Source organism: Harpia harpyja, chromosome 3 (genome assembly GCF_026419915.1).
Source record: "Harpia harpyja isolate bHarHar1 chromosome 3, bHarHar1 primary haplotype, whole genome shotgun sequence".
Lineage (NCBI taxonomy): Eukaryota > Metazoa > Chordata > Aves > Accipitriformes > Accipitridae > Harpia > Harpia harpyja.
The window spans coordinates 37,016,283-37,041,107 of NC_068942.1; the positions used below are offsets into that span (position 1 = coordinate 37,016,283).

General features: G+C 51.7%; 2 protein-coding genes across 3 annotated transcripts in view; one reads left to right on the plus strand and one right to left on the minus strand.

The window, feature by feature from the left end:
- Positions 1–4,392, plus strand: part of EXT2 (exostosin glycosyltransferase 2) — an 82,041-nt gene extending 77,649 nt beyond the window's left edge. Inside the window, exon 14 of the mRNA XM_052781925.1 lies at positions 1,553–4,392. Within this exon, the coding sequence (XP_052637885.1) occupies positions 1,553–1,691 (139 nt within the window). The 3' untranslated portion in view covers positions 1,692–4,392. The remainder of the gene's footprint in view (positions 1–1,552) is intronic.
- A 9,681-nt stretch (positions 4,393–14,073) lies between these two features.
- Positions 14,074–24,825, minus strand: part of ALX4 (ALX homeobox 4) — a 40,029-nt gene continuing 29,277 nt past the window's right edge. For both annotated transcript variants that reach the window (XM_052781926.1, XM_052781927.1), the window contains exons 3-4: positions 17,158–17,286; positions 14,074–15,168 (exon numbers count right to left, since the gene is read on the minus strand). In XM_052781926.1, the coding sequence (XP_052637886.1) occupies positions 14,845–15,168; positions 17,158–17,286 (453 nt within the window). In that variant the 3' untranslated portion in view covers positions 14,074–14,844. The remainder of the gene's footprint in view (positions 15,169–17,157; positions 17,287–24,825) is intronic.

Sequence of the window (24,825 nt, forward strand, 5' to 3'; positions counted from 1 at the left end):
ACACTCTGAATTCATTTGTTTCCTAGTCCAAAGATTTGAATCTGGAGGTAGGAAGAAGTATGAGGAGATGAGAAGGTAGCAGGAAGTGAAATATATGCATTTACCTGTATAAATACTTTATTCAAGTATCACCCCATATGAAGTAGTTTTCTGACACTTTTCTCGGGCCAGAAAATGGCCTGAAATATGACCATTATAGCTTGAAACAGCTATGTAGAAATGTAGCACTTTAACAACCTGGGCTTTGTGTCTTCCAGTCATTTACTCTAGTTAAGGAGGGAGCCATGGGATGGCTCAGAGGCTGAGGAATTGATTTTGAAAACCAGTCTTGCTGTCCCATCTACTTCAAAAGAGTGTTTGGGGCAGTGTTGAGCCGTCCCCATCACAAAACTGTCACACTCAGTTGGTGTGATTGACCGGGTCTGTTGAGAAAAATTATCCTGGAGCCGAAGTGACCCCCTAACCCTTCGAAGGGGTCGGGAGAGGGTGCAGTGGTTGGAGAGCGAGAGACCTGCTCTGGGACCGCCTGCAGCACATCAGCCCCTGTAGCTGAGTCAAAGTACTCATTTCTTTTTTGTCTTCCCTTTTGAGTGGCAAAAGAAATGTGACCTGTTTTCTTGTAGCTGTCTCTGTTATGTGTTGGGGACAGTTGTCACGATTCTTGGTGTGTGAAGTTCTTAAAAGCTATTTTATAAAGTGCACCGCTAATGTTAGCTGAGCACTGGCTGAGGTGAGATGAGCCAAGTTTTCCCTGCCTTGCTTCCACAGGTACTGTGCCTTTCAGTGAAAGAGTTAAAGGAGCGATGTAAGGTTAAACATCTGTTTGCTTGTTTTTTGAAGCACATGGTTGTTTCCTTCCACAGCATTACTGACACCTGAGATTATTAAAACTGAAAGAGTCATCAATGGTCCAATCTCTTTTGTGTTAATGTGATGCCTTACTGCTTAATATCTCTTTATTTAGACAAGGAAAATAAACTAGTTGGTTTCATTTTGTAGTTTTAATTCAGCTTCACTTTTAAGTTACAGTACAATCAGCGCTGCCTATACACTGAGGCATGTTTATTTTTGTGGGAAAAGATAGAGCTTCTGAAGAAGCCTGAAAAAAGACAGGCTTTTTTTTTTTTTCAGAACTCCATTTTCACAAAGGCTTGGTTTTTGCAAAACCTTTGTTATGAGCCAAATTGACCCAACAGTGGCCCTTTAAGAGACATGTTGGCAGTTAATCTGTTCTGGTTTACAGCATGTACATTGCTTTAAGAATGACTGGAATTCTAGGGGGAGGGAGAAGGGAAGCTTTGACCTCCATGTGCACATGTGCTGCTGCCAGCATCCCCTTGCTCGTCTCTGTGATTAAATGGATAAATCAAAGAACACCAGCTTCTTTTCAGTTCTCTCTGCAGTGAGGCTCTCTTTTTATTTATTAGTAGCCAGCATGGCTGAAATACTTCCAAGTGCAAGAGGGAAGGTTTCTACCAGTTATGTTGGTGTGGGAGCTGGTAGCCAGCCCAGTTGTTGGGGTTCTTAATTACACTGCTTTCCCTTTCACCAGATCTGAATGCATCAATAAGTTTGCTTCTGTCTTTGGGACCATGCCTCTAAAAGTGGTGGAGCACCGTGCTGACCCTGTCCTGTACAAAGATGACTTTCCTGAGAAACTGAAGAGCTTTCCCAATATTGGCAGCTTGTAAAGGCAGCTGTGAGACAAACCTGAGTGATGAAAATGACAGCTGAAAAGGTGCTATGAGGAATAATATAAGACCCTGAAGAAAAAAAATGCTAGAAAGTGGGTTACATCTGAGGGAGATGGGAATTAATGTTGTATTCCGGTATGTTGTCTTCCCTTTGCGTTGCACAAAGATGTAATGGAAAGCCGAACAACTGCTTCTCTGTTGCTCACAGAGGACTGAATCTATTCATGGGTCCTCCCAGAAATGTCAAACACACACTTTTCTCTAAAGGAGGCTGTGCACCTGGAAGAATAAAGCAGAATCTCGCTCTCTGTGGTCTGACTGGCATGACTGACCTCTTCTATCAAGTGTGCTGCAACTCTCTGGTTTGTTATGCATCCATCCATTCAAAGCAGCTGTCTGCAATGTATAGCTGCTCTCTTTTGGGAGGAGCTTATTGCCTGTGCAGTTGGTGGGCCCCTGTCTTTTGATCTTAATTGTTGGCTTAAGTAACTGTGTAACAAACATTTTCTTCTGCATAGTGAGACAAATGTTTATTTTTTACAATGTCAACAACAAAAATCTGTGTGCTGTCACATGGTTTAAAGGGCAAAGCATTTTGTGTTACTTAAATTATTTTGTTGCAAATTGAGACATGTAGCAGCTGGGAGGAGGATCTCCTTCAAAGCAGAGACCTGCAGGACAGAACTCCAATTGCTGCACCTCTTCTTCCTGCGTAAATCTCAGGTTTTCTGCTGCATCTGTGCAAAAGACTGTGACTCTACGTCAAAACTAGTTGTATTACACAGAAAAAGATGTATCTTTCAGTCTTATTATATTTTTTATTTTCATTTTCAAAACAGCGGTCAGGTTAGAGTTTTACATCGTAGCCATACATAGGAACAACAGCTATGAAATTAAGTTTTTCGCAGCTGAATCCTCTTCAGCAAGCAGTGTGTTGTAGTATTGATTTGTAAAACACTTAAATTTACAGAAATTCCCAGTTACAGCTTCAATGTGCAGGGATTTGTGTATGTACAAGACACTATTAACACACACTTAGAAACTCCTGTAAATTACCATTGTTGGAAAAACTGTTGGGTCTTTACTTGTAATTTAAGGAACCCATTGCCACAGGCTGCCACTGAAATATATAGCTTAGGAAGGCTTTTGGAGAAGCTTTACGTTTCTTATGAGCATTGGAATTGTTTCTCAATACTGAAATTAACCTGAATTAGAAAACTAAATGCAACCAAATTAGAAATAAAATTACCTGGACTGTTACTGTTTCCCTTTGATATTAAAGGTGATCCCAAGTTGGGCTGAGAAAGGAATCTCTTTTCCAGCTCCACTGATAAAATGTATGTTACCAGATAAGGGTGATTTCACTGTCTTTTGAAACCTCCGTTGCTGCCAGTTAGAGACATCCTACTTGATGGGCTGTTTTTCTGTTACACTGCAAGCAACCTTATTCCTCAGATTTTGCCAAACCCCAAACAATAGGACAAGTGTTAGGCATCACGGTTCACCCCCTCTCCTAAGCTGGATACGCAGCAATGACAGAAACCAAATGAAAGTCAGGCTAGAAACAGGAAACATCTGCTCCTATTTGTCTCACCCCCACTAAGACTTATCTTATTGCCCAATGCAGTGGATGTGCTGTGAATGAAAATCATATTGGAACAATAGCTCTGAGGGGATGCTTCACTTCATAACTCCCCTGGGATGTGCCTGTAAACTGTATCGTTCAATTCTCTGGGAACGTTTAATTACTACTAAATGTTTTGCGCTGCAGTCTTTTTTTCATTCCTAAGTTGCTGTGGGAAGGGGCTATTGGGGAGCTAGGAGGATAGCTGTTGCAGTGACAACTGCTGTCTGCGCAGTGGGTATCACAAGATAGAGAGGAAGGTTTGTCGCTCACTGTTTCGCCTTTGCACCCTCTCAGATTCATTCACATGAACTTTCTCAATCTTCCTGTTGATTTATGTCCTGGTGCTTGAGCATCAGGAGATACCGGTGTATTTCCCCTGAGAATTTTGCCTTGGAAGGGTAGCTGTGACAGTGCAGTAGTCACTTCAGTTTTGGCTGTTCTTTTGGGGCTGGTCTCAGCTTGGCAGGCCTTAGCAGTTTAACTGAGTTATAACATCTTCCTTACACAGAGTTGTGAAGCTGCTGTGATTTCTCGGTTCTTTCTCAGTAAGCCAGTAAAAAGTGCACGTTTTGCACAGAGTGTTAAAAGACACGGAGGATTTGAAATAGTTGGTGGAATAGTTTTAGCTGGGGACTACCTAACCAACCCTCTTAAACTCATCTGTAGTCTCAGGTCAGTAAAAAAGCAACAGGTCTGTGTACCTGCATCCTAAAACATCTGAGTGGATTGCCCTTCCACAAAATGCCCAGTGACCCCTATCAACCATGTTTTGTCCTTTGGTATTTTACAGTTGCTTTTATAGGGCCACCTCATTTAGGTGGTGATTTGTCTCTGATTTGTGCCGTGGAGAAAATTGGGCAGTTGACTGTAAAAATATTTGTAAAATGGCCTACTTCCCTTCTACGTTTATAATTGTGATGTTCTTGATGCAAAATCTGTAAGGGTAAGATGTATGTGTACGTCTGATTTGGAATGGGTTTGTTGTCAATCTTTAAGATCATTTTTAACTTTTTGTTGTATATATGTTATAAAAAAAAAAATTAATGTTGGTATATTAAAAAGTAAATCCAAGGAGAGTTTGTTGTATTTCACTTCTGGAGCAGCACAAGGGAACATGAATGCATTTAGAAGGGAGGATTGCAGTGACAGGCTGTTTTGCTACATAAATCTGTGTTAAATTTGAATATCCACAGTGTATTTTAGAAAGATCTGTCAATATTTTGTCTTTCCCATAACTGGAGTTGGATGGTTGTCTTTGAAGTAGAAGTTTGCTCTGCACGAATTCATCCCAGTCACCTTTTTGGGGAGAGTAGTTGTTACTCTAATTTTCTGCCAAGATTTGACAGTAGCATTCATCTTGGAGAAATAGGGAACAGATCCTTTTCTCTTTTTGTGAAGAGAGACAGCAAATGTTAAAGAATTGTGCTTCTGAGAAAAGAGCTTTGGCTGAGTCACTGAGATTGTGGAATCCAGTGTGGTGGCAGCTCTTTGTTTCCAGAAGCGTTGCAGCACTGTCCCTGCGGAACACGCGGCAAAAAGGCAGCGTGTGTGCGTGGCATACCTTGCTACTTGTGCATAGCAAGGAGTGTGATGTGCCGCAGTGTTTGCCCTGCCAGTCATGGTGAGTCTTAAGGATACATTTTTAGCATCACCAACTCTGCCTACAATGTGTTGACTCTTTCCTTCCTCACGGCTCCACTCTCTCGTTACAGGACGTGCCAATTCAAGCCCTAATGTTCTGAATTACTCTCTCTCGCCATCTCCAGCTCCTGCTTTTGAACCTCCTGCCATCCATGATGCTTCTGCCGGTGCGGTTCAAATATGCTTTACTGCAGCAACTCGTTTATCCCTGTCAATTATCAGTTCAAGGGCCTTTTAAACTCAAGGGCCTTGGAGACACAGATACCAAAATAATTGCAAGCTGGGTTTTAAGTGATGCTCAGTACTTCTGACTCATTTTGCTTTTAGGCTGTGTTGGTGAGTGTTGAGCACTCTGGAAGAATGCTATACTGAGACACGTGAAAATGGATTTAGGTGGGCAATTTTGATGTTAAAAATACCTTTGAGATTTGGCATGGATGTCCTCCATAATGAATGTCTGGTACCCTGGGTACTTCTCACAAGTAGAGCATCTTTTGATCAGGAAAGATCTCAGAATAGTTAATCGGTACTGCGTAAATCTTCTGTCCAATCCTTTCACATGGAAGCTGCTGTCGTAACAGGGCTACAGCACAATACGGGAAAGAAAAACTAAAAGTGACGGTGCTGATGAGAAAATGGATTTTAAATGCCCTAGCCAGAGATCAGACGGTGAGTATGAATTTTTTGATCATTCTTAAAGACTTGCATTTTAAAATTTTACTAGGACTGCTGCAAAGCATGTTATTTTGTAAACTGAAGTGTAAACTACAGGTAGTTCTTGCAATCATGGGTAGTCTCCTCCGTGTACTTAAAGCAAGAAAAAAAACATTCTGCAAAGTTGTGTTAGATTAAATATATGCTAGAAAGCGAGCATCCAATTGGTCCAATTGCTAACTTTAGTCTGATCCTGAAGAGCTGGGAACAGCAGAGCAAATCCGAGGCAAGTGTTCCACCTATATTGTGTTTTCTTTTTAATTTTTAGTCTGGAAAAAATAATTTCTGTCAAGAACTGCCAGAAAACTCTGAACACAGTATTCTTTGCATCTTTCTGTAGGATCCGAAAGTTACCCCATAAGCAGGTAGTCACTTCAAACCTCTTGCTAATATTGGTACGTAGACAGAGATGGCATTTGCTTAGCAGAAAAATCAGCTAGAACACTTTTGCTTTACTGTTGAGTCGTGGATCCTTCAGCTGCATCTCATGCTGTTGGGAGTGCGTGTAGAATGGTGTAAGTTCTTTTTATGATGCCTGCCACTGCTGTATCTGAGCACAATAAATTGAGCTTCTCGGTCCTCCTTCTTGGGTACGATCAGCCTCTTACCTGTAACTGCAGATAAGGAAATGAGGAGAAGCTGTCATATACCCAAGGCATTAGGAGTTGTGCGTAAAAACAGGATTGAACACTGGTATCCCAACGCTGTGTTTTAGCAGAACAGCCGTGCTTTTGTCTGAACTATTGTTTGTTTGGAGCTTTGGGTAGCTCAATACCAATGTAGAGGACCGTTAGCCTTGACTTTCAGTGTCAGCATGATTCAGCCTGCCCTGGCTTGAAGCCATTTAGTGACATTCCTGATGAACTCTGTGTAATTTCAGCCTGATGGAAATGGCTGTAATGCAGTCCCACCTCTACTGATCTTCAGGATTCCCCTGTCTGTAGCTTCTTGTGGTTGCTTTGAAAGGGAGTTATGTTTCCCATTAAAGGATAACAGCGACAATTGAAGCAATTAAGTGGAGTGGCATGGAGCTAGCAGCACGCAGGGAGTTTTCCGACTGAAAACAGTGCAGCTCAAAGGTTCTCCCTGCAAGGTTGCCTGTTTGCTGTCTTCATTTGTCTGGAAAAGGATCCAGTAATTCTCCTTCAAATTTCCTTTACTCACTCTAAATGCCTGTTTACTTGCATAAATAGGAAGTGTTCCTGCTCCAGACAAGCATGACAACCCTGCAGTGACTGTGGACTGAGATCAATGCAACTTGGTCATGATTTTGTTACATCTCTGAACTTGAATCAGTGCTCAGTACCAGACCGTATGCAGGGGGGAAGACAACAGGTAAGGTGGGCAAGGGGAGAACCAGGTGTCTATAAAGAGAAATGATCCATGTTGTGACTACTTCTACAGAGTCGTAAGAAAAAGAAAATACCAGCTTAATAATTAAGTCACATCTGTTGGATTTTTAACCTAAATTTTAGTTGGTGGGGAACTGGAAAAAGGTGAAAGCTGGACCATTTGACCAACAAAGGTGTGAAGAACTTGGGATACACAGACCTGCATGAGGTTTTTCATGTGTGATTGAGAGGTGCGGTTGCTGTTGCACCCTGTGCTTTTAAGGATGAAGCTTATCTCTTCTACCTCCCACCCCCATTCTGTGCAGCAATGGGAACCTGTAAAACTAAAACCCAAAGTTTGGGACTGACTGAAAAGTGCCACTTAGGGATATCCACTTGCCCAGTGTGAACATCTCATGTTTGTCCGGTAGATAAGCCCATAGTCCCTTGGAAAGATACCTGAGGTTTTCAGGCCAAAGGCTCTATATTCCCTTCTGCATGTCTGTATAGCCATAGACTCAAGAAAAACACTGGACTGGCTGTTTGAAAACTTTGGGGTCCTTCTCTTGTGAAACCTTTCTTTCAAAGGGAGGGCCAGGTCTCGGCTGGGTGCTAGGCACAGTTAGTGCTGGGTGCCTTCAGCTGAGGACTGACCCGAACAATAGCCCCTTTGCCACACTTCATACAAACAGGCAGGGGAAGGGTTTGAAGCAGAAAGGACCGTAAAATGAGATCCAGGAATTCAGCAAGGCTACAGCAAAAGGAGCAGATTGCTAACTTGGAGCATCTGTCTTTGCCCCATGAGTAAGTTACGAACTGAAAAGCAAGAGAAAGTGGAAGATCCTTTCACAAATAATAAACACTTGTTTGTCTCAGATTAAATGCAACACCTTTACATGTGGGCTCCAGCTGGCCATAAGTAGATGCACCTTGCATGGCTGTTACCTTCCTTGCCAATGAGAAGGTTATTGTACATCCATCTGCTTAAAGGTTAATAACCTGCTTTTAAAAAGAGGAAGAAAAAAGGCAAATCTCTTTAGTTTACAGGAAGAAAAAATTGTTTTTCATTAAAACTGCCCGAACTTTGCCCTGCCTCAAAGTCATATTCTCCAGCAGAGAAGGAACGTGTTAACCTAGGTGCTGTAGCCACATCTCCCAGAGAGAAATTTTTCAATGTGTTTTAAACAATTCCTGTAATGCCAGTAGGAAAGTGCAGCTTCAAGAAAAGAATGCACATTTCTAATCTGGGTCCTGCCACTATCTAGAGTTTATGGAGAGACTTTTTAGCTCTTTGGCAACTTTCAGGCCAGGAGCAGTTTCTGATGTAAACCCATGCAACCAGGATGTTGCTGAAACTGGCTTTAGGCTCTCAAAAGTCTGAATTCTGCCAACATCTGGAGAGTCTGGCTTTGAGTGCTTGGGGAGGGAAGGAATTTTTCTCCTACAAGTGAGAGGAATGGATAAGCTTGCAACAGCACCTGCATTATCCATTTCTTTGCGAGATGGAAAACAGCCATGCTCCATCTGAACCTAGCTGATGCTCCCAGCCAACTGATGGAAAGGCCAGAGGGGCTCTGTGGGTCTTGGTGGGTTTGTTGACAGCTGCTGGGCACCACCTCGGCTCTCCCTGAGCACAAAGGGCACTTTCCAGTTCACCCAGCATCTGGGTGCGGGGCCTTGGGCTCTTACTGGTGCCGGTGCTGGTGGGTCCGTGGAGTCTGAAGGAAATGGGGTCACAGCTGAGTTGATTGACAGTGTGAAAGCAGCAGAAAGGGCCCTCCCAGAACCCAATTTTCCCCACATTGCGATGGGGCAAGAGACGTGCCCTGGGAACCCGTGGGGTCAAGACAAGCCCTCCCCTCAGTGCGGAGAGAAGCGAAGCCCAGAGGGCTCAGTCTGCCCTGCAGCCCCAGCGAGCAGCATCTGGCTGCCGGCAGGCACCTCTGGCAGAGCCGCGGCAGAGGAGAGGGTGGCTGACACTTGGAGACCTCTGCCAAAGTGGAGCTGGGAGGGGAGGGAGCGTGACTGGACCTGCGGGAATGTGGGAGAAAGGAGTGCTTTCAGGGGGGAAGGTCCCCCCACTGCCAGCTTCGGGTGTCTTCTCTTTGGACTTCGGGAGATCTTGCGCCGCAGTGCCCTGAGCGTGACCGTGCCGTGTAAAAGCGGTGATGCCGTAGCACAGGCAGCCGGGTGGCTGAAGCTCCCCGGCTCCATGGCATCTTGTTGCCAAGTCACTTCTCCTTGTGTCAGCTGTGATGGATTACCTGCTGCCTTGTTACAGACTGCTTGGGAAGGGCTGGGAGACCCACAGGAGCCCTGCAAGGCTTAAGCTCTGCCAGAAGCAGCAGCTCTTGTGCAGTAAGCAAGGGGAACCATCCTCCTCTCTTCCCTGCGGCCACGGTGCCCTCTGCGCTGGTTAGTGATGCCGAGCAATGCCGAACCGCGCTCTCGGAGGCAGAGAGGCCCTTGTTAGCTGGGAGCTGGCTGGCAGGACGTTCCCGCGCCTGGCCGCTGGCTGTTAACCATCTCTTTGTACTGGGAGAGGCAGCAGCCCGTGAGCTGCCACCTGTTGTTAATCTACCCCCAGCTAATCCATTCTGCACTGCGTCAGCAGTTCAAAAGGGCACTGTTAGTATTTTTTGCCAACTTCAATTAACGTGAGATTTTGGAGGCCCCTCTGATCACATTTCATCTGTCATGAGTCAGGAACAAACCAGCCAGATTGCAGTTGAAAGGAGAGAAGAGAAGGAGTTTATTGCAAAACAAAACAACAACAACAGTGTTTGTGCCCCCTCGGCCAGGGCGGCTGGGAAGCAGGGTCCTTCCCAGCGATGCCACTCCTTTCAAAAACTGGAAAAATAAAAATTGGTGCCCAGAAATTGCAGCCCCCCTTAACCTCCCCCCCCCCCCCCCCAAAAAAAAAAGAAAAAAAAAAAAGCTGCAAGTGCAATAACTTACTTTTACTTCAGAAAAAGTTAAAAAGAACCAAGCTGCAAGACTGTTTGTTCTTTTTTAATATTCCACTGTAATGAACTGGTAATACATGGCTGCATAGGCAATAACATTGCATGGCACAAACCTCACATGGCAACATTTTTAATGATTTTTTTTTATTCTTTTTTTTCCTGAACTTTTTAAAAACTTTTTTATTTTTTTTAATATGTTCTACCCCAGGCTGTTAAGCTAAAGAAAAAAAAAAAGTTTGCGTTTATACAAGGTTACAATATTTTACAACAAAAAAACAATAATATTGATTGAGGTTTGTTTTCTTTCTTTCTCCCAGTCTCTCTTTCAAACACTGCACACCTAAACCGATATATTATTATACATTGAAAACTGTCCTTCAAAATCAGTAGTATAAAAGTCCTAGCTCTACCTACCTACCTAGCTATGTGGGGGGGAGTGGGGAACCATGTTACCAGCAAAGAGTTAAGGGGGTGCAAGGCCGCTCCGTCGCCTCCTCCCAGCTCCCTTTGGGAAGCTGCGAAGGGCTGAATGACTTTCCATCTGATTCCGCCCCTCCTTCCCATTTGGGTTTAATTTCTCCTTGGGTCTGTTTGCTTTTTGCTGTGTCAGTCAAAGCAGCAAAATAAACACGGGGCTCTGCCTCCGCTTGATTATTTTTCAGACCTTTCCCAGGAAACTACCTTTTTGCCTTTGTTTGTTTGGAGAGTGTTTTACAACATGCCGCCCGGTCTGGGTGTACTCTGGGAATCGGGGAAACGCACCTCCACCGCCGGAGAAACCCAGCCCGGCTTGGCACTGCGTCCCCGTGGCAGGTAAAGCGACGTGTGCCGCAGCTCTGCGGCCTCACGGGTGACGTGTTGTCTTCCCCTAACGCCCTGCCCGCGTTCGCGGCTCAGGCCAGGCACGTTCTGGCAGGGATGCGTGCTCCGGCCGGGATGCACGCTGACTCGCACGCTGCCGTGGGCTCTAGAGGAGAGGGAGGCTGGTTCTCCTTCACCTCGCTGTCGGTCCTTTTCCCCGCGGGCTCTGCCCAGTTAGGTGCTGGGGCAGCGAGACCTGAATGGAGTAGCGCGTTCGGGAGAAGGCAGTCGGAGCCTGGCTGCCGGCTGGAGAGCCTGCTGTGAGCGCGGGCAGGCGGCAGTGCTGGTGGTGGGCGATGCGCTGGGGGGCTGACCTGGCCCCTGTCTCACTCCCTCTCCGTGAGCTTGTTCAGGCACAGCAGCTCTGAAGAGTTTGGACCCCGCAGGGCCAAGCAAGCCCAAGCCTGGTTCACTACTGGTTTGCAGTTGCTACCAAAGCGCTAACTACAGCTCGTAGGCAAAGAAGTGCCTCTGAGTGGTACCCAACCGCTTTTAAGCCGGGGCCAGGAACCCATCCTGCTCTCGCTATTTACATCCTCCTAGTCTCAAAGCTCTGGGACGGGTCTGGGCAACATAAAGCAGCTCCCTTGTAGGGTACCTGCTGCACGGCCAGGACTGCTTGGGAGAAACGTTTTGCTATCTCCATGAGGCCGGAGAGGGCAGCTGGGTGAGCCTGGCTAGCTGGGTGCTGCACCCACAGAGGATGCCACCGGAGGTATGGCGGGTGTTGGGGTGGCTGGGGCTTGTGAGACATTTTGGTGGTGGCTGGGGACGACGAAGCTTGCAGCTTCGAAGGTAAGTCCGAGCCAGGGAATCGCAACTCAACATATGGACAGGAGTGAAATACTAAATAAGAAATAAATAGAGAAGAAAGTCATAAATAGAGTTGAAAGGTATTAAAATAATAATAATAATAATAATAATAATAATAATAATTAAAAAAGGCATCATCATGGTAACTCGAGATTGCAAGAACAGCACTGACCCTGTGACCCTTAAGAAATGCAGTAGCCGCAGGTTGGCTAGATTAAGGTACATATATATATATATATATATATAAAAAAAAAAGTATATATATATATTTATACAGTTTCTTGTTAATTTAACAGCTAGTTTAAAAAAAACATTTAAATTAATTTAAAAAATGTGTGTAAATACAGATGCACGTAGCTTCAAAACTGCCTGAACAGCTGCTTTCGGAGGCTTCCGAGGGGAGCACCTTCCAGCGTGACCCACAGGCGTGGGCGCGAGGGGCCGTGCCGGTACGGCGGCAGCACCCAAAGAGGGGAGGCAGAGCCCGGCGAGCGATGGGGGTGCTCTGGGGAACAACATCCCCCCCCCCCCCGCCGCGCCTCGTGATGCTTTCAGGCAGGCTTACGGCCAGGCACGCGCAGCGGCGTTTAAAATAGATTGAGCGAGTCCAACGTGTGCTTTGCACGTGGATTTGAAGGTGAGAGAAAGCGGGGGCCGAGCCTCTGTAAATGCCAGGTCTGCTGCCAGGAGACTCTCCTCTCTAACAAGACGAGGGATATGGCACTTAATCCTCTGGGCTGTTAAATAGCTTGGGTGAAATCCTGGCCCTGTGGAAGTCCATGAGGAAAAGCTACCCTTTAACTTCAGTAGGGAATGCAGCTAAGCTCTTCAATAGCTACGGCCCTCCCCTGGAGCTGCCTTTGGTACCTGCAGGCCACGTGGGACCCGTCCCCATGTGCCCGCCTGCCCGGCCACCCGCTCCTCAGCTCTGCCTGTTGCAAATTTGCCTTATCAGTAACGTTACTGGGCTGTTGGGGCCGCAGCCCTTTGCGGGATTGCCTGCTGACCGCGGGAAGCATCACGCTCCCCAGCGTACCTGGGAAAATGCTGTCGCCACCATGCTCAGCTGCCTGCGCAAAATCTGCTGGAGAAACCGCCTCCTGCCACCGGTCCCTGGGTGGCCTGGGACCCTCGGTGGCTTCTGGGGCACCCAGCGGGGGTGATGTACACCTCCAACTGGTCAGCGTGATCCCGACTGGTTCAGCAATTGGCATCGCTTTTAGCACCTAGGCCATCGTGCCCGATGGCTCGGCTGAATGTTTAGGCTGGGACAGAAGTCCTGGCTGCTTGTGATGGGGGAGGCCCTGGTCGTACACATGGTGTGGTTAAACGCGTGCTGGTTCCCTGTGAGTACCAAGGAAGGCATCTCTTAGCGTTTCCGAGGAGAGAAAAGACAGTGCTACTGGTCTTTTCTTATTCCAATAAATATATATTACATTTGATCTAGCAATGGTGTATCGTTTAGGTAGCGTATGGCAGTCTAGGCACTATAGAAATACTTGTATGTCTTGTTAACCTGAAACCTGACATTTGGTTGTAGCTTATTTAGAGCCTTTTCCAAGACCTCTAAATACTCCTGGACCCTGAACTACAAGATCCCCTAACACTGAGCATGAGGAGGGAGGGCAGGGTGACACACAAATTTTTATGGGAGTAAAATCCTGTAGTTCCCTTGCGAATCTTAGAGACGGCTGTTCCAGCTCAAGCTCAGCCTGCAATAGCCACGCCGTGTGGGTGATAGCACTCAGCCGACCTTCAGCTTCTCCTCGGTGATAATTCAGTGGGGTAAAAGGACGTTCAAAAATTATTCCTAGCACTTACAAGATCATTGAAAAGCTTGTAAAAGATTTAGCCTTGCAAAGGAGATCTTACTTAACAGTTAGCGCTCTGCAGGTAAGAGCACTGGGAGGGAAAAGCGGGGAGGCACGTGGGCTCAGACAAACCAGGCAAGTTCTGGTGTCTCTTGCCGCCTCTGCAAGGCGAAGAGGATCCGAGATGGCTGGAGATGGGGCAGCGTTGCCTTGTCCGGCCTTGGGTTCCTTCCCAGCCTGCTCCCTGGGCCATCCCCCCACGCAGAGATGCCCAGCAGCGGCTGCGTGCAGCAGGGCCCTGGGGTGGAGGGCTGCAGGGAGAGGCTGTCATTGCACGTTTCTGACCCCGGGACGAGGCGTCTGGGGAATTTGATGGCCTCACGCAACCGTGGCTGCGTGCTAGCGCTTGAGCTGTTTCTCAGAGCGGTCTCTCTGAGGGCCTGTGGCTTTACACGGCAACTGCGCTCCCCTCCCGTAACTGCTGGCTCTAAATTGAGGATAGTAATTCCCGACCCAGCGAAAGCCGGAGGAAACCTTTTGCTGCCCCACCACGTGCCTGAGCCTCAACATTGACCACGGCAAAGCGAACCCCAGGCGCTCCCTGGGACAGCGAGCCGTGCTGGGAAGCTGTCGTCTGCTGGGCTGTTATCTCCGGCTGGGCGACCGGAGGGCTGGCAAAGACTCCCAACCGTGCTGTGTTGGGAAGAGAGGCATTCCCCTTCACGGGCATCTACGGCTCTGGGCTTCATCTCAGACGGCAGGACGGGGAGGAAGGAGGGTAGAAGGAGGTGGGCTAATGTTGCCTTCTTTCTAGCCTTGGGTATCTTCCCAGCCCTATTCCCCACTCAGCTGTGGGAAGTCACGGCTCCTGCTAAGAGGATGGGAGCAGCCTGAGAGGTGGCTCTTTGCTGGTGCCAGAGTCCCCATCCAGTCCCCTGCCCAGGGCAGAACAGATCTGAGCAACACTGTCGACAAATTGGGGGGGAGGGGGGGTGGGATGGGAGAAACCACTGAAATGCCAGCGGGCTCTTGCTCTTTGGAAAGGCAGATCTGGTGTCAGAAAAAGGAGCGGGGAGAAAAAAATGCCCAGGTTATTGGGGAGGCAGCAGCGAGAGGGGACACATCCCATCCCAGATCTCACTGGAAGAGGTGCTGCTCCACAGTCTCCCTCTCCCCACCTGCTCCGATGAAGCCAGAAGCTGCCGCGTTCACGCTGGAAACACTCCACTTACGTTAACATATGTACTTTATATGCCTAGGGTAGCTAAAAGTGCTGCATTCAGATCCCCGAGGAGGCAACTGCTGTCTGGAGTCCAAGCGGATGGATTTATTCGGCTGTCCCCGTGTGCTCTCTCCGTTTCTCGCGGGCGCTGGGCTGGAACCCTGTCATGTCGCCCAGGAGATAGCGGCGCTGTGCTCCTTCGCTTTCATCCTCAGGGCAGCGATGCTGGAGGTCTTGCGGTCCGGCTCGCTGTTCAGCTCGTAACCATTGAGGCCGGGGCTCATCCCGGCCGTGCCGAAGAGGCCGCCCATGTGAGTCTGTCCCACGTGGCTGCCGGGACCGGAGACGCCGAGAAACTCAGAGACGCCGCCGGCCGCGTGGGGATGAGCATGGGGGGACATGCAGGAGGGCACCGTCTCGCAGGGAACGACGCAGGCGGGCACGGGGGAGGCGGCTCCGTTGTTGCCGATCCAGGAGGGGTTCTGGATCTGGAGTGGGGTGGGAAAAGAAGCGTCAGGGCTGCTCCGTGCGGGACGTGGCCGGCGGCTGGCCTGCCCTGCGTGCGAGGGGGTGCGATATGCTGGTCCCCGGAGCCAGCAGGTCTGCTCCAAAATCTGTGTGCCAGCCTGGACAGGGGCAGGGAGTGCGGGAGACTAACAGGGAACAGGACCTTCTCTGCCACAGTGTCTCTCTGTTCATCTGTTCCCCCCTCCCAGCCTTTTCTCTTTTATTTTTTTTTTGCCCCGCGAGCACTTTGTGGAGCAGGGATGCTCTGGGCGCAGAAAACCTGGTGCCGTCCACGGTGTTTCCGCGGGCCTACCTGCGACAGAGGGAACAGGCAGAAAGGGATGCCGCGAGACTGCCGATCTACCCTCCTGCCCCAGCTCGGGGCAGCTTTGCCTAAGCAAGAGCTTTTTTGCGCCCATCGGAGGTGAGCTGCCTTCAGCCCCCAGCACGGGCAGTTTCCCTGCCCCTCTCCCCGGCGAGGAAGCATCGCCTGCCCTGCTGCAGAGCAGAGCCCTGCAGGGCCACCTCGAGCGGCCGTCTGGGCTCCTGAAGCATCACTCATAAAAAGATATTGCAGAAGAAGAGAGGGGGGCTGAGTATTTGCCAACAGGAGTAGGTGTGCTGCATCGGAGCGGGGGGACAGGGGCACGCAGGATGAAAGCGGGGAGGAGGCAAGCAGCTGGCCGGAGCGAGAGAGCAAAGGGCCCTTCATCCCACCGCTCACCCTTGGGCCCTCTCTGATCTCTTACCTCTTGCAAATTGCTTTTCATTTTTTTGATCTCTAGGGCTGGGAGAGGAGGGCAGTATGGAGGGAGGGAGCAGTCTAAGTTGCAAAGGCAAGAGAAGGGAGTGCTGAAAAGGCTGCTGAGAGTGTCCTCTGCTTGAAAAGCTGCTTTGGCATCTCTCAGCTGTTTCATAAGGACTTCTTGTTCGGTTCAGGGGAGATGCCAAGCAGGAGAGAGGTCAAACGCCCTCGGCTTGGCTGCGGGGGAGCTTTGGTGCGGCGCTGGCTGGGGAGGTAGCTGACAGCCGGGGCGTTCGGGGAGGGGGGGAAGGACTCCCAACAGATCTGCGAGGACAAGTCGGGTTCAGAGCATCACGCCTGCAGAACTGCACCCTTGAGAAAATTCTGGGTGGTGGGAAGAGGAGTCGGCAGGACGGAGGGAGTGCTTTGCAGGGCCCTCGAGCTATCGTCTGAAGGCAGTGTTGGGAAACAGGGGCTGGCCCAATGCTTCGGAGGCTACCGTGGTGACAGGTTTCCCAGGACAAGAACCAAAGGCAGGGAGGCAGCCGTGTCACCTGCCTCCCGGGCCAGGGCAGGAATGGTTTCAACAGGCCCCGGCAGCAGCCCCAGATACCTCAACAAGGCTGCTCCCACCCTTCCTTTGGAGCAGAAACCCACAAGTCCCTTGGGAAGCATCCCCAGACGTCACTGAGTGTGCTGTGGCTACCGCAGCCCATTGCTGGGAGACAGCTGTGGGAATTTGCCAGGGGAAAAATACTTTTGTCCAACCGCCTAAAAAAGGGGCATGGAAATCTAGGCACGGCAACAAGAAGCCTTCCTGGGAACTGCCGGTTTTTAGGCATGAAACAGCCTTTTGGAGCTTTTCCAACCCAGTTAGTGAGCAGCAGCACACATGATGGGAGAAGGACAGAGCAATAGGATGGGCTGAGCAGGGCGACCTGTGCCCAAAGGGTGGCTGCACCGTGTCACGCAACGCTGGGCTTGGTGCCCGCTTTGGAGATGGCTGCTCCGGGCCAGGACATGAGGCAGCCGGGCAGGACACCCAGCTAAATAACTCCTTGCCCTTCAGTGCTTGGAAATACAGCCCCGGCGATCTTGCAGCCTTGCAGGTGGATGAACCCGAGAAGCGAAGCGTTGCTTGGGGAGGTGGGGGGACTGGGAGCAGAGGTGGTGTGTCCAGCAGGCACTGGGACAGACGGACCAGGTTGGGGGGGGATGTGCTCACCTGGGCGTAGTTCTCAGCACGGGTGAGCAGGGGCAGCTCGTAGGCGGTGGAGAAGTGAGTCCGGACCTGCTGCATCTGACCGAACCGCTCCCGCTTGCGCCATTTCGCTCGCCGGTTCTGAAACCACACCTGGGGAGAGGGTGACCGGGGAGAGGGGGGGACGACTGTGAACAAGGGGAGCTGCTGGCAGTGGCTGGGAGCCTGGCAGCCCCTGGGGAGCCCACCGGCAAGCAGGGCTTCACCGGGTGGGTAGTTGCGCGTGGTGCGGGGACAGGGTGCTGCTCCGCACGCAAGCCCTGCGGGGGAGCAACGGTCCTGCCCCGCATCCCTGGGGGGATCTGGGACCAGCACCCCAGGCAAAAGGCGATGCCCATCTTTTGGTGTCCTGCCTGTCTGGGGACGTTCGCAGCTCTTGCCTCCCACAGTCTGGATTGCCCTGGGCTAGCCCATCTCCCTCACGCTCCCAAATCAGCATTACCCAGGCGCTGCCCGCAGCTCTTTTGCCGTCAGCCTGTCCCAGACGAGAAGTGCGAATACGTCCGTGTGTGCTGCTGCCAGGCTGAAACCAGCAGTGCTGGGGCTTTCCCCAAGCCTAATTCTGGCTATGACGATGCCATTAGCTAAGAGCTTGCATTTCTCACTGAACTCTCAGTCTTATTTTTCTCAACTGTGACAAAAAGTAAAAAGCTAACACCCCTTCCCTCCTTAACTGCAGGAAAGGACAAGTGCCCTTCTACAGCACTGCGTGTCCTTTGCTTTACACCGAGTTTTCTTTGCAGGGTTTGCAGCTCTCTGCTTCACAGTGCTGCTCAGATGCCTTCGAGGCAGACGAAAGACCAAAACTCTGTTTCTGCTCTTATTTTTACTGGCTTGACATCAGTGTGGATTATTGCACTGTTGTCAGCACCATTGCTCCTGATTTGCATCAGCCTAAGAGAGATCAGAGCCTGGCCCAGTGTCTTCAAAGCCTCTTGAAGCTTGTGAGTCAGGGAAACACATCAATCAAGAGCCGCTTTGAAGGCACTGAGAGATGCAGGCAATCACCAGGGGCTGGGTTGTGCAGGTCACGCCAGCGCATGAAAGGAGCAGTCCTAGAGCCGCTCGGTTCTGCTTCGAGTTTTACACGGTGACTCGTGGAGGGGAGCCGGGGGGGGGGGCAATGGCTAATGAACAACTTGGCCCTGCCTGTGCCTGGCCGTGGGGCAGCTCCACTGCTTAGCAGGCAGCTGGGGGAACCAGATGCCGGGTGGGAAGCTCACGTCTTTGGAGGATAGCGGGGCGAGCCAGGCACGGGGTGGGACGGCAGGCTGGTTTTTGGGGGGGGCAAGAGAGCGGTGGCATTTGCAGCCTGTGTCAGCGCAGCTAGAAGCTGCTACAGGGAGAGGCAGGCACGAGGGTCTGTGGTTTCTGCTCTGAGCTGACCTTCTTGCTTGTGCTAGAAAAGTCATTTCAGGCTCTCCTGCTTCAGTTTTCCCCCTCCCCACCGTGTAGGCAGCCTCCCGCTGGTCTCCCACAGCTCCCCGCCACAGCCAGCCCTGTGGTATGAGTGGGCAGCTGCGGGTCTGGCCGCGGTCTGCTCGGTGTGGGGAGCGGACGGTGCGGTGCCCGGGCACGTCCTCCCTGTATGGGCTGTGGATGGCGTAGGGTTTAGTGCCCTGCCCCGCGGCCCCGACAATGCCACCGGCATGGGCCATCCACAAGCTGGCCAGACTAGCCCTACCCAAAGCAGCAATCTGATTTTAACCCCTCACCCAGAATCAACAGCCCTATGAGGCTTTTCAGCGGGTGCAAAAAGCACCAGCAGGAAAGTCCTAACGTTATCCCAGCTGAGCACATGCTCCACATGAAGAGCATCCTACTGCAGCAGGTTTGATGCCCCAGGCATCTGTCTGCTTTTCTTCTACCTCTTCTTGGCACAGCCGCTCCAGCCCAGCTGCAGGCCAGTCCCAGGGCTGGCCCAGATCGTGCCGCTTTGATCTGCAGATTCAAAGTTAGCGGTGGTGACCTGGTTCCTCCTCGGGCGGAGGAGGCCCCGCTGTGCACAGAGGGGTGGAGAGCAGGTAGGGAAGCAGAGCACTGGCTGTGAACGAGGCCGGGGCAAACATATGCCAGGCATATGCGGCCATTCCCCTGCCTGGCAAAGGCACCAGCTGGCCTGCCCGCACACCTGCACTGCCATGCAGGGGAGCCCATCCGAGCATCCTGCCTGGCTCCGTCCGAGCATCCCGCCCGGCTCCGCAGCCGTGCCCGGCTCTGCGACGTGATCTCCAAAGCCGTCAGCGCAGGGTTCGTACGCTCGGCTTCCCCGGGACGGTGTGGCAGCCGCCCTGCCGGAGCCATGGGAAGGTTTCCTGGTGCTGGCCGAGGCGGAGCGGGGTCTCCGGCACAGGCTTTTGCTCTGCTGCTCCTGATTTATGCGTTGGATTGAACTGGCGCTGGCAGAGCAAAATGGTTTAAGCGGGCTGTTCCCGAATGGCAATCCCCATGCCGCTGGTGGGCTGGGAGGCTGTTGCAAATCATCGCGTTAGGCTGAAAAAGAGGAGTGCTGGTACTGGGGGCACTGGAGATGCTCCGAGGGCTGGCAGCGAGCCACTGCTCTGAAATGCTCGCGACAAGGTTTGGGCTATTTTTTAAAGTTCTTCTTTCTCCTCTGGTCCAAGTCCTTTTTGGCTGCTTGGTGTCTTGCAGTTGGGTTTCTCCAGGCCTCTGCAGCACTCCAGGGAAACCAGGGCAGGCAAGGCAATGTATGATGTGAAGATGTCACCAAAAAGCCAACTAATCCTAAGTATTTCCTCAATCATAGAAGACACCTACTTTTAAAAAGCAAATCTAAAAGCCAACAAAAGTCCATCTTCCTTTCATTGCCTGTCACCTTCCGTCAAGGGAGGCTGCTATGGGACGGGGATGTGACAGTGGAGGTCGCAGCAGTCGGTGCAGCGTGTCCTCTGGGGTCAGGATGGGGTACTTCGTGCAGGGATAAGCAGTCGCTGTGGGCTGCATCTCGGTGTTAACAATTAGAGTGGGAGTGTAGGGTAATGTCATGTATCTGACTCCTGCAGACAATGCTTTGATAAGCCCTGACGTACCAAATCAGCCCTATAAAAATCTACAGAACAGAAAATGTTTCATGTCTCCGTAAACATTCAGCCATATGCTGGTACCTAAATCCATATGCATACACAGCTGATGTGCTGCGGGGGGGTTGGAGAGGCCAGGAACGGCCCGAGACAAAGAAAGCGGGAGGCTCCTGCTTGCCGTCTCACTGCCGATACCCTGGCACCCAGCCGGTGCTGCCGGTCTGCCCCTGCCACCGAGCCCCACGCAGGACACGAGTGGATGGGCTGAGCTGGGACCTCACCCAGGCCCCTCTGACCACGGCTGGATAGTCGGGGACTGCACTGCTGCCTTCGTCCTTCCTCCAAGTGAAAGAAAAAGGTGATTTCCCCTCTCTCCCACCTGCCCTGGAGCAGCGGTGGAGGGGAAGGCTGGCTTCTGCACGCGTGGTGGTGGGCTGGTGGCAGCCGTGGGGCCGGATCCAGCCCGCTGCTCCATGCCCCTGTGCTCAAGCGCCCTTCACTGCATCACTGCCCCGATGTGGACAAGATGTGCCCGCCGCGTTCGAGTCTCTCGCGCTCCTTCTTTCCCTCAGCAGCCTCGCAGCATCTGTTCTCTCCGTCCCTGTCCTCCGTCCCTGCTGCCCTCCTCCCTCTGCTCAGCCTCCGTCTGTCTGTCTGTCTGTCTCCAGGATCCCATCCCTCTGCGAAAGGCCAGGCCATCTCCCCTCTTCCCGGAGATGGCCACCAGCCCTTTGCTTTCCAGCCTGCAAGAACAGAGCCAGAATTCATCCTTGAGCGCTGAAACTGGACACCATTTTATCAGTGGCCTGGAATGGGAAATTGGAGCCTGGGATGAGAGAATTGAATAACTCGAGCTTGTTTTCATTTCATGTTTAATTTCCTGCAGGCTTAGCTCAGTCTTTCCGCTCCTTCCACCAGCCTCCCAGGGTTTTATGGGGGAAAAGGGATCAAGATATATTACTTCTTGCTTTGCTTTGCTTTGCTTTTTTTCTTTTCTTTTTTTTCCAAGGCGGTGATTTTGCTACAGCAGAGTTTGACATTTCCCTCTCACTTTCAAGCCCCCGCTGCATCACAGGGTCACCGCCAAAAACATTTCATTAACGGTCCCAGCGATCATAAGGCTGGCTCTGAGGGGTGGCTGGCTGAGGGGTTATATTCCCTGGCTGCAAAACCTCCTTTCAGCCCCATCTCTTTCTCCTCTGTCACAGAGCAGGCCAGGAGGCAGAGATACTCACAGCCCAAGAGAGATGAGCAGCCAGGGCCAGGCTGACGTGGGCTTGGGATGTAAACGTGTGTGCATGCAAGGGGAAGGAGCCATATGTGAATACACATGTACGTCTACTGTGTTTCTCTAGTGCCACCGTCTCGGGCATCTGCTGCAGCCCTGCATGGGCTGGAAGAAGCTCAGGCGGTTGCTGGTACTGAGCAGGAGCTTTTCCCGGGGCTCTGCAGCCCCAGACATGGAAGAGGAGGAGAAAGGAATAGGATAGGCACGCTGCATGGGACCTACGTGAAAAGAGCACCCACCGCACACCTTTGCAGGTTTTTTTTTTTTCTGAGCCCTAGCAGCCTGTCCCTGGCTGGGTGGCTCTGCCTCTGCGCAGGGCTTACACACGTCTCCCACTTCAGAAAACAGGGACGTGCGGTAGCTTAATAGTACTTGGCAACAAGGGGCTGGGTTGTGGGGGGCGTGCAGGGAAAACGTTGCATTGCATCGCAGGGGGAATTAGCTCCGACGTTGTCGGACACCAGCACTGATGGCTGGAAACCAAGGCAGGCAGAGAAACGGAGCAGGAGAGGGGCCAGGCTGCGGGATGCCACCGCTCCACAGACAGCACGGCCGGCCCCATGCCCGCTGCTGGCGTGAGCTCTTCTCCAGGCACTGAGATCTCCGGCAGCTATTTCACTAATGAAGCGTGAGCTTGGGAAAAGGATGGGAAAAAACCAGAGCCGCCACTTGCCTGTCTGGGCTCCGCATCTGCTCCAGCCTGCAGCGTGGCGGCTGGTTACGCTCCCCAAGGAGCCGAGCCTGGCCAAAGGGAACGACCTCCAGCCAAAAGCTGGCTCAGCCGTGGGAGGGAGCATCACACCTCGAACCTGCTGGGCACCTTGCCTTCCTGCTGCTCTGCTTTGCTTAGTTCAGACCTCGCGGGCAGCTGAAGCTGGCCTCCGTGAAATTATCCCAGGACACTCACCATCCCTTAGAGGACCATACCTTCCTTGAACAGAGGGACTGTTGAGCTCCCTTCAAAGCCCATGCAGCCCCACAGCACCCAGAGCCGCTGTCAGCTTGGCGGAGGGCATAGAAACATAGAACCGTTTAGGTTGGAAAAGACCTTTAAGATCATCGAGTCCAACCATCAACCCAACACCACCGTACCCACTAAACCATCTGAGTACATAGTGGCTCTTCAGCTTGCAGAAGGAAAGAAGGGGTTTGCGGCTTGTGATTTCCACCCTCTGCCTTGGCCCTGGTTGGGCTTTTGGTCCTTGCAGTAGGGCATTTGCTTCGCCATCGGTCTCCAGGGCTGCTGCCCCGTGCCCGTGCCCACTCTTTGTGAGCCGATGGCCCTCGGTGCTGCAGTGCTGGCATGGGGAGGCCCCCGCAGAGCAGAGCTGCCCAGAGGGGTGGGAGGCCAAAGCCAAGCCTAAACAAGCTCTAACACAACCCAGAGCTGCAGACCGGTGCTAGGATGATTCACTAAGGTCCCCAGCCCCAAAAGCCTCCCTTGTGGGAAGCACAGCCCCGTGCCACCGCAGGCTGCATCCTCGTGGTGGCTGCCGCTGCCATGCCGAGGCTAAGCAGCTTGTTAGCCGGCACCCCCAGCCCCCTGAAAACCCACGTGAAATAGCCGGCACCTAGGGTGCCCCCAGCCAGCACCCACAGCACGCGGCACGAGCTTGCTGGTTCTCGCTCTTCGGCGACAGGGAGTCTGCATTTCTACCGACGGCACGGCAGCCCTTCGTCGCAAGGCAGTGGCTGGGTGCCAGCCCGCAGCCCGAGGGACGGGGTCCTTTCCTGGTGGGGCTGGGGGAATGAGTGAAATGTGAATTGCTTACCCCTTTCACCCCGCTGGGGGTAAGCGCTCGAGCAGCCAGGCCACTTAGACAAGTTCTTCAGCTGCTCCGTTACACGAGCCCTGGCATCACCAGCCCAAGCGAGAGGTGCGTGCCGGCAGTCTCAAGAGGAGAGAGAGGCTGTTCTCAGGGCACGGTGAAACCCCCCGGTTGCACCCTGCCTCTGCCACTTTTCCTCCTGGCTGCCTGGGGAGGTACTTCTCCCCTTGGCTGCAGTCTTATTCGGTGGTAAAGTGGGGAAAGAAAAAAAAAAAACAAAAAACCCTGAGATCGTGGGTTGCATGTAATGAACTTGTGGACTGCATCTGCCTCGCCTGCCCTGGTTCTGCTAGCTCAGCTCTGCATGCTAGCTTGGATGCGCTAGCCGCACACCCCGGCTCTGAGGTGAGCCGGAGGAGCTCGCCACCCTCCAGCACCTCATTCTCATTCCTGAGCGAAAGGAATTTCATGCACTGTGCAGTTGGTAACCTGATGCTATGCCTGGCCTCCCGGGAGACCCCATCAGCACTTGTGATGTGTCCCTGGGAAATCAAGGGCTGCATGTCCAGTGGCAGAAGTAAAGAGCTGGCGTTTGTAGCGCCGGCTTCCCCTGCCCATCCCGCAGCGCTCAGCACGCTACGTGCGGGACTGACGGGAATGGCACTGCTTTCTGCTGAAATGCAGCCGTGTCCAGCCTGAAGAGAAACAGCTGTGGGGAAGAAGAGCACACCAGCCCTGCAAACCAATTTAGGCAAGCAGACAAGCAAAATCCTGCAGCTAGTTGAAACTGGAAGGAAATGTACAGACTAAAATGGACTTATGCAAGGATGCTGGCCTGGACTGCTTTGACTGTTCGCAACAACTACTCGTAAAGGTTAGAGCAGAGGGCAAGCCGGTCTGCCTGGGACCCGGGAGTCTTCCTGGTATAAGAGATACAATCAGATGTCTCCACTGGCCAGCTATTCTTGATGCTAATGCAGGTTCTGGGGGCGGTGAGCTGATAAATGCCTGCAGATGGAAGTCACGGGATTAGCTAGACTGGAGAATGGGAGCCTAAGCTTCAGCTGGACCTTTGATGGCCATCAAGGCGTGAACTGCGGATGGCCACTCCAAGCGATGGTGCTCCTTTTTGCACATGCTTCTGAGCTCTACCAGGTCTTCAGTTTAACCTTGACTCAGAGGAAAGAGCAGCACTCGGAGAATCATTCACTCCATCAGTGTGGGGTTTGGCTCTGCTGGACCCCCCAGTTAGTTCGGGGGAGCTGGTTCACGGGAGCTGGCACCGGTGTGGGTGGAGGTGGTTGAGACCAGAGTGCGGCTGTTTGATTCTCCTGCTCCTCTCAAGGTGGTGGGAGCACCTTTTTGGCCCGGATCACCAGGCTTTGCGCAATCATCTCAGCACCTACTTAGCCAAGCAGGCAACAACAAGAGCTGCCTCTCCTATATCACCTCTGGTACCAAACGTCCTGGTCACTTTTGCATCCCCATCTTGCCAGAAAGAGCCCATACTGTGGGAAAGCTTGCTCCCACTCAG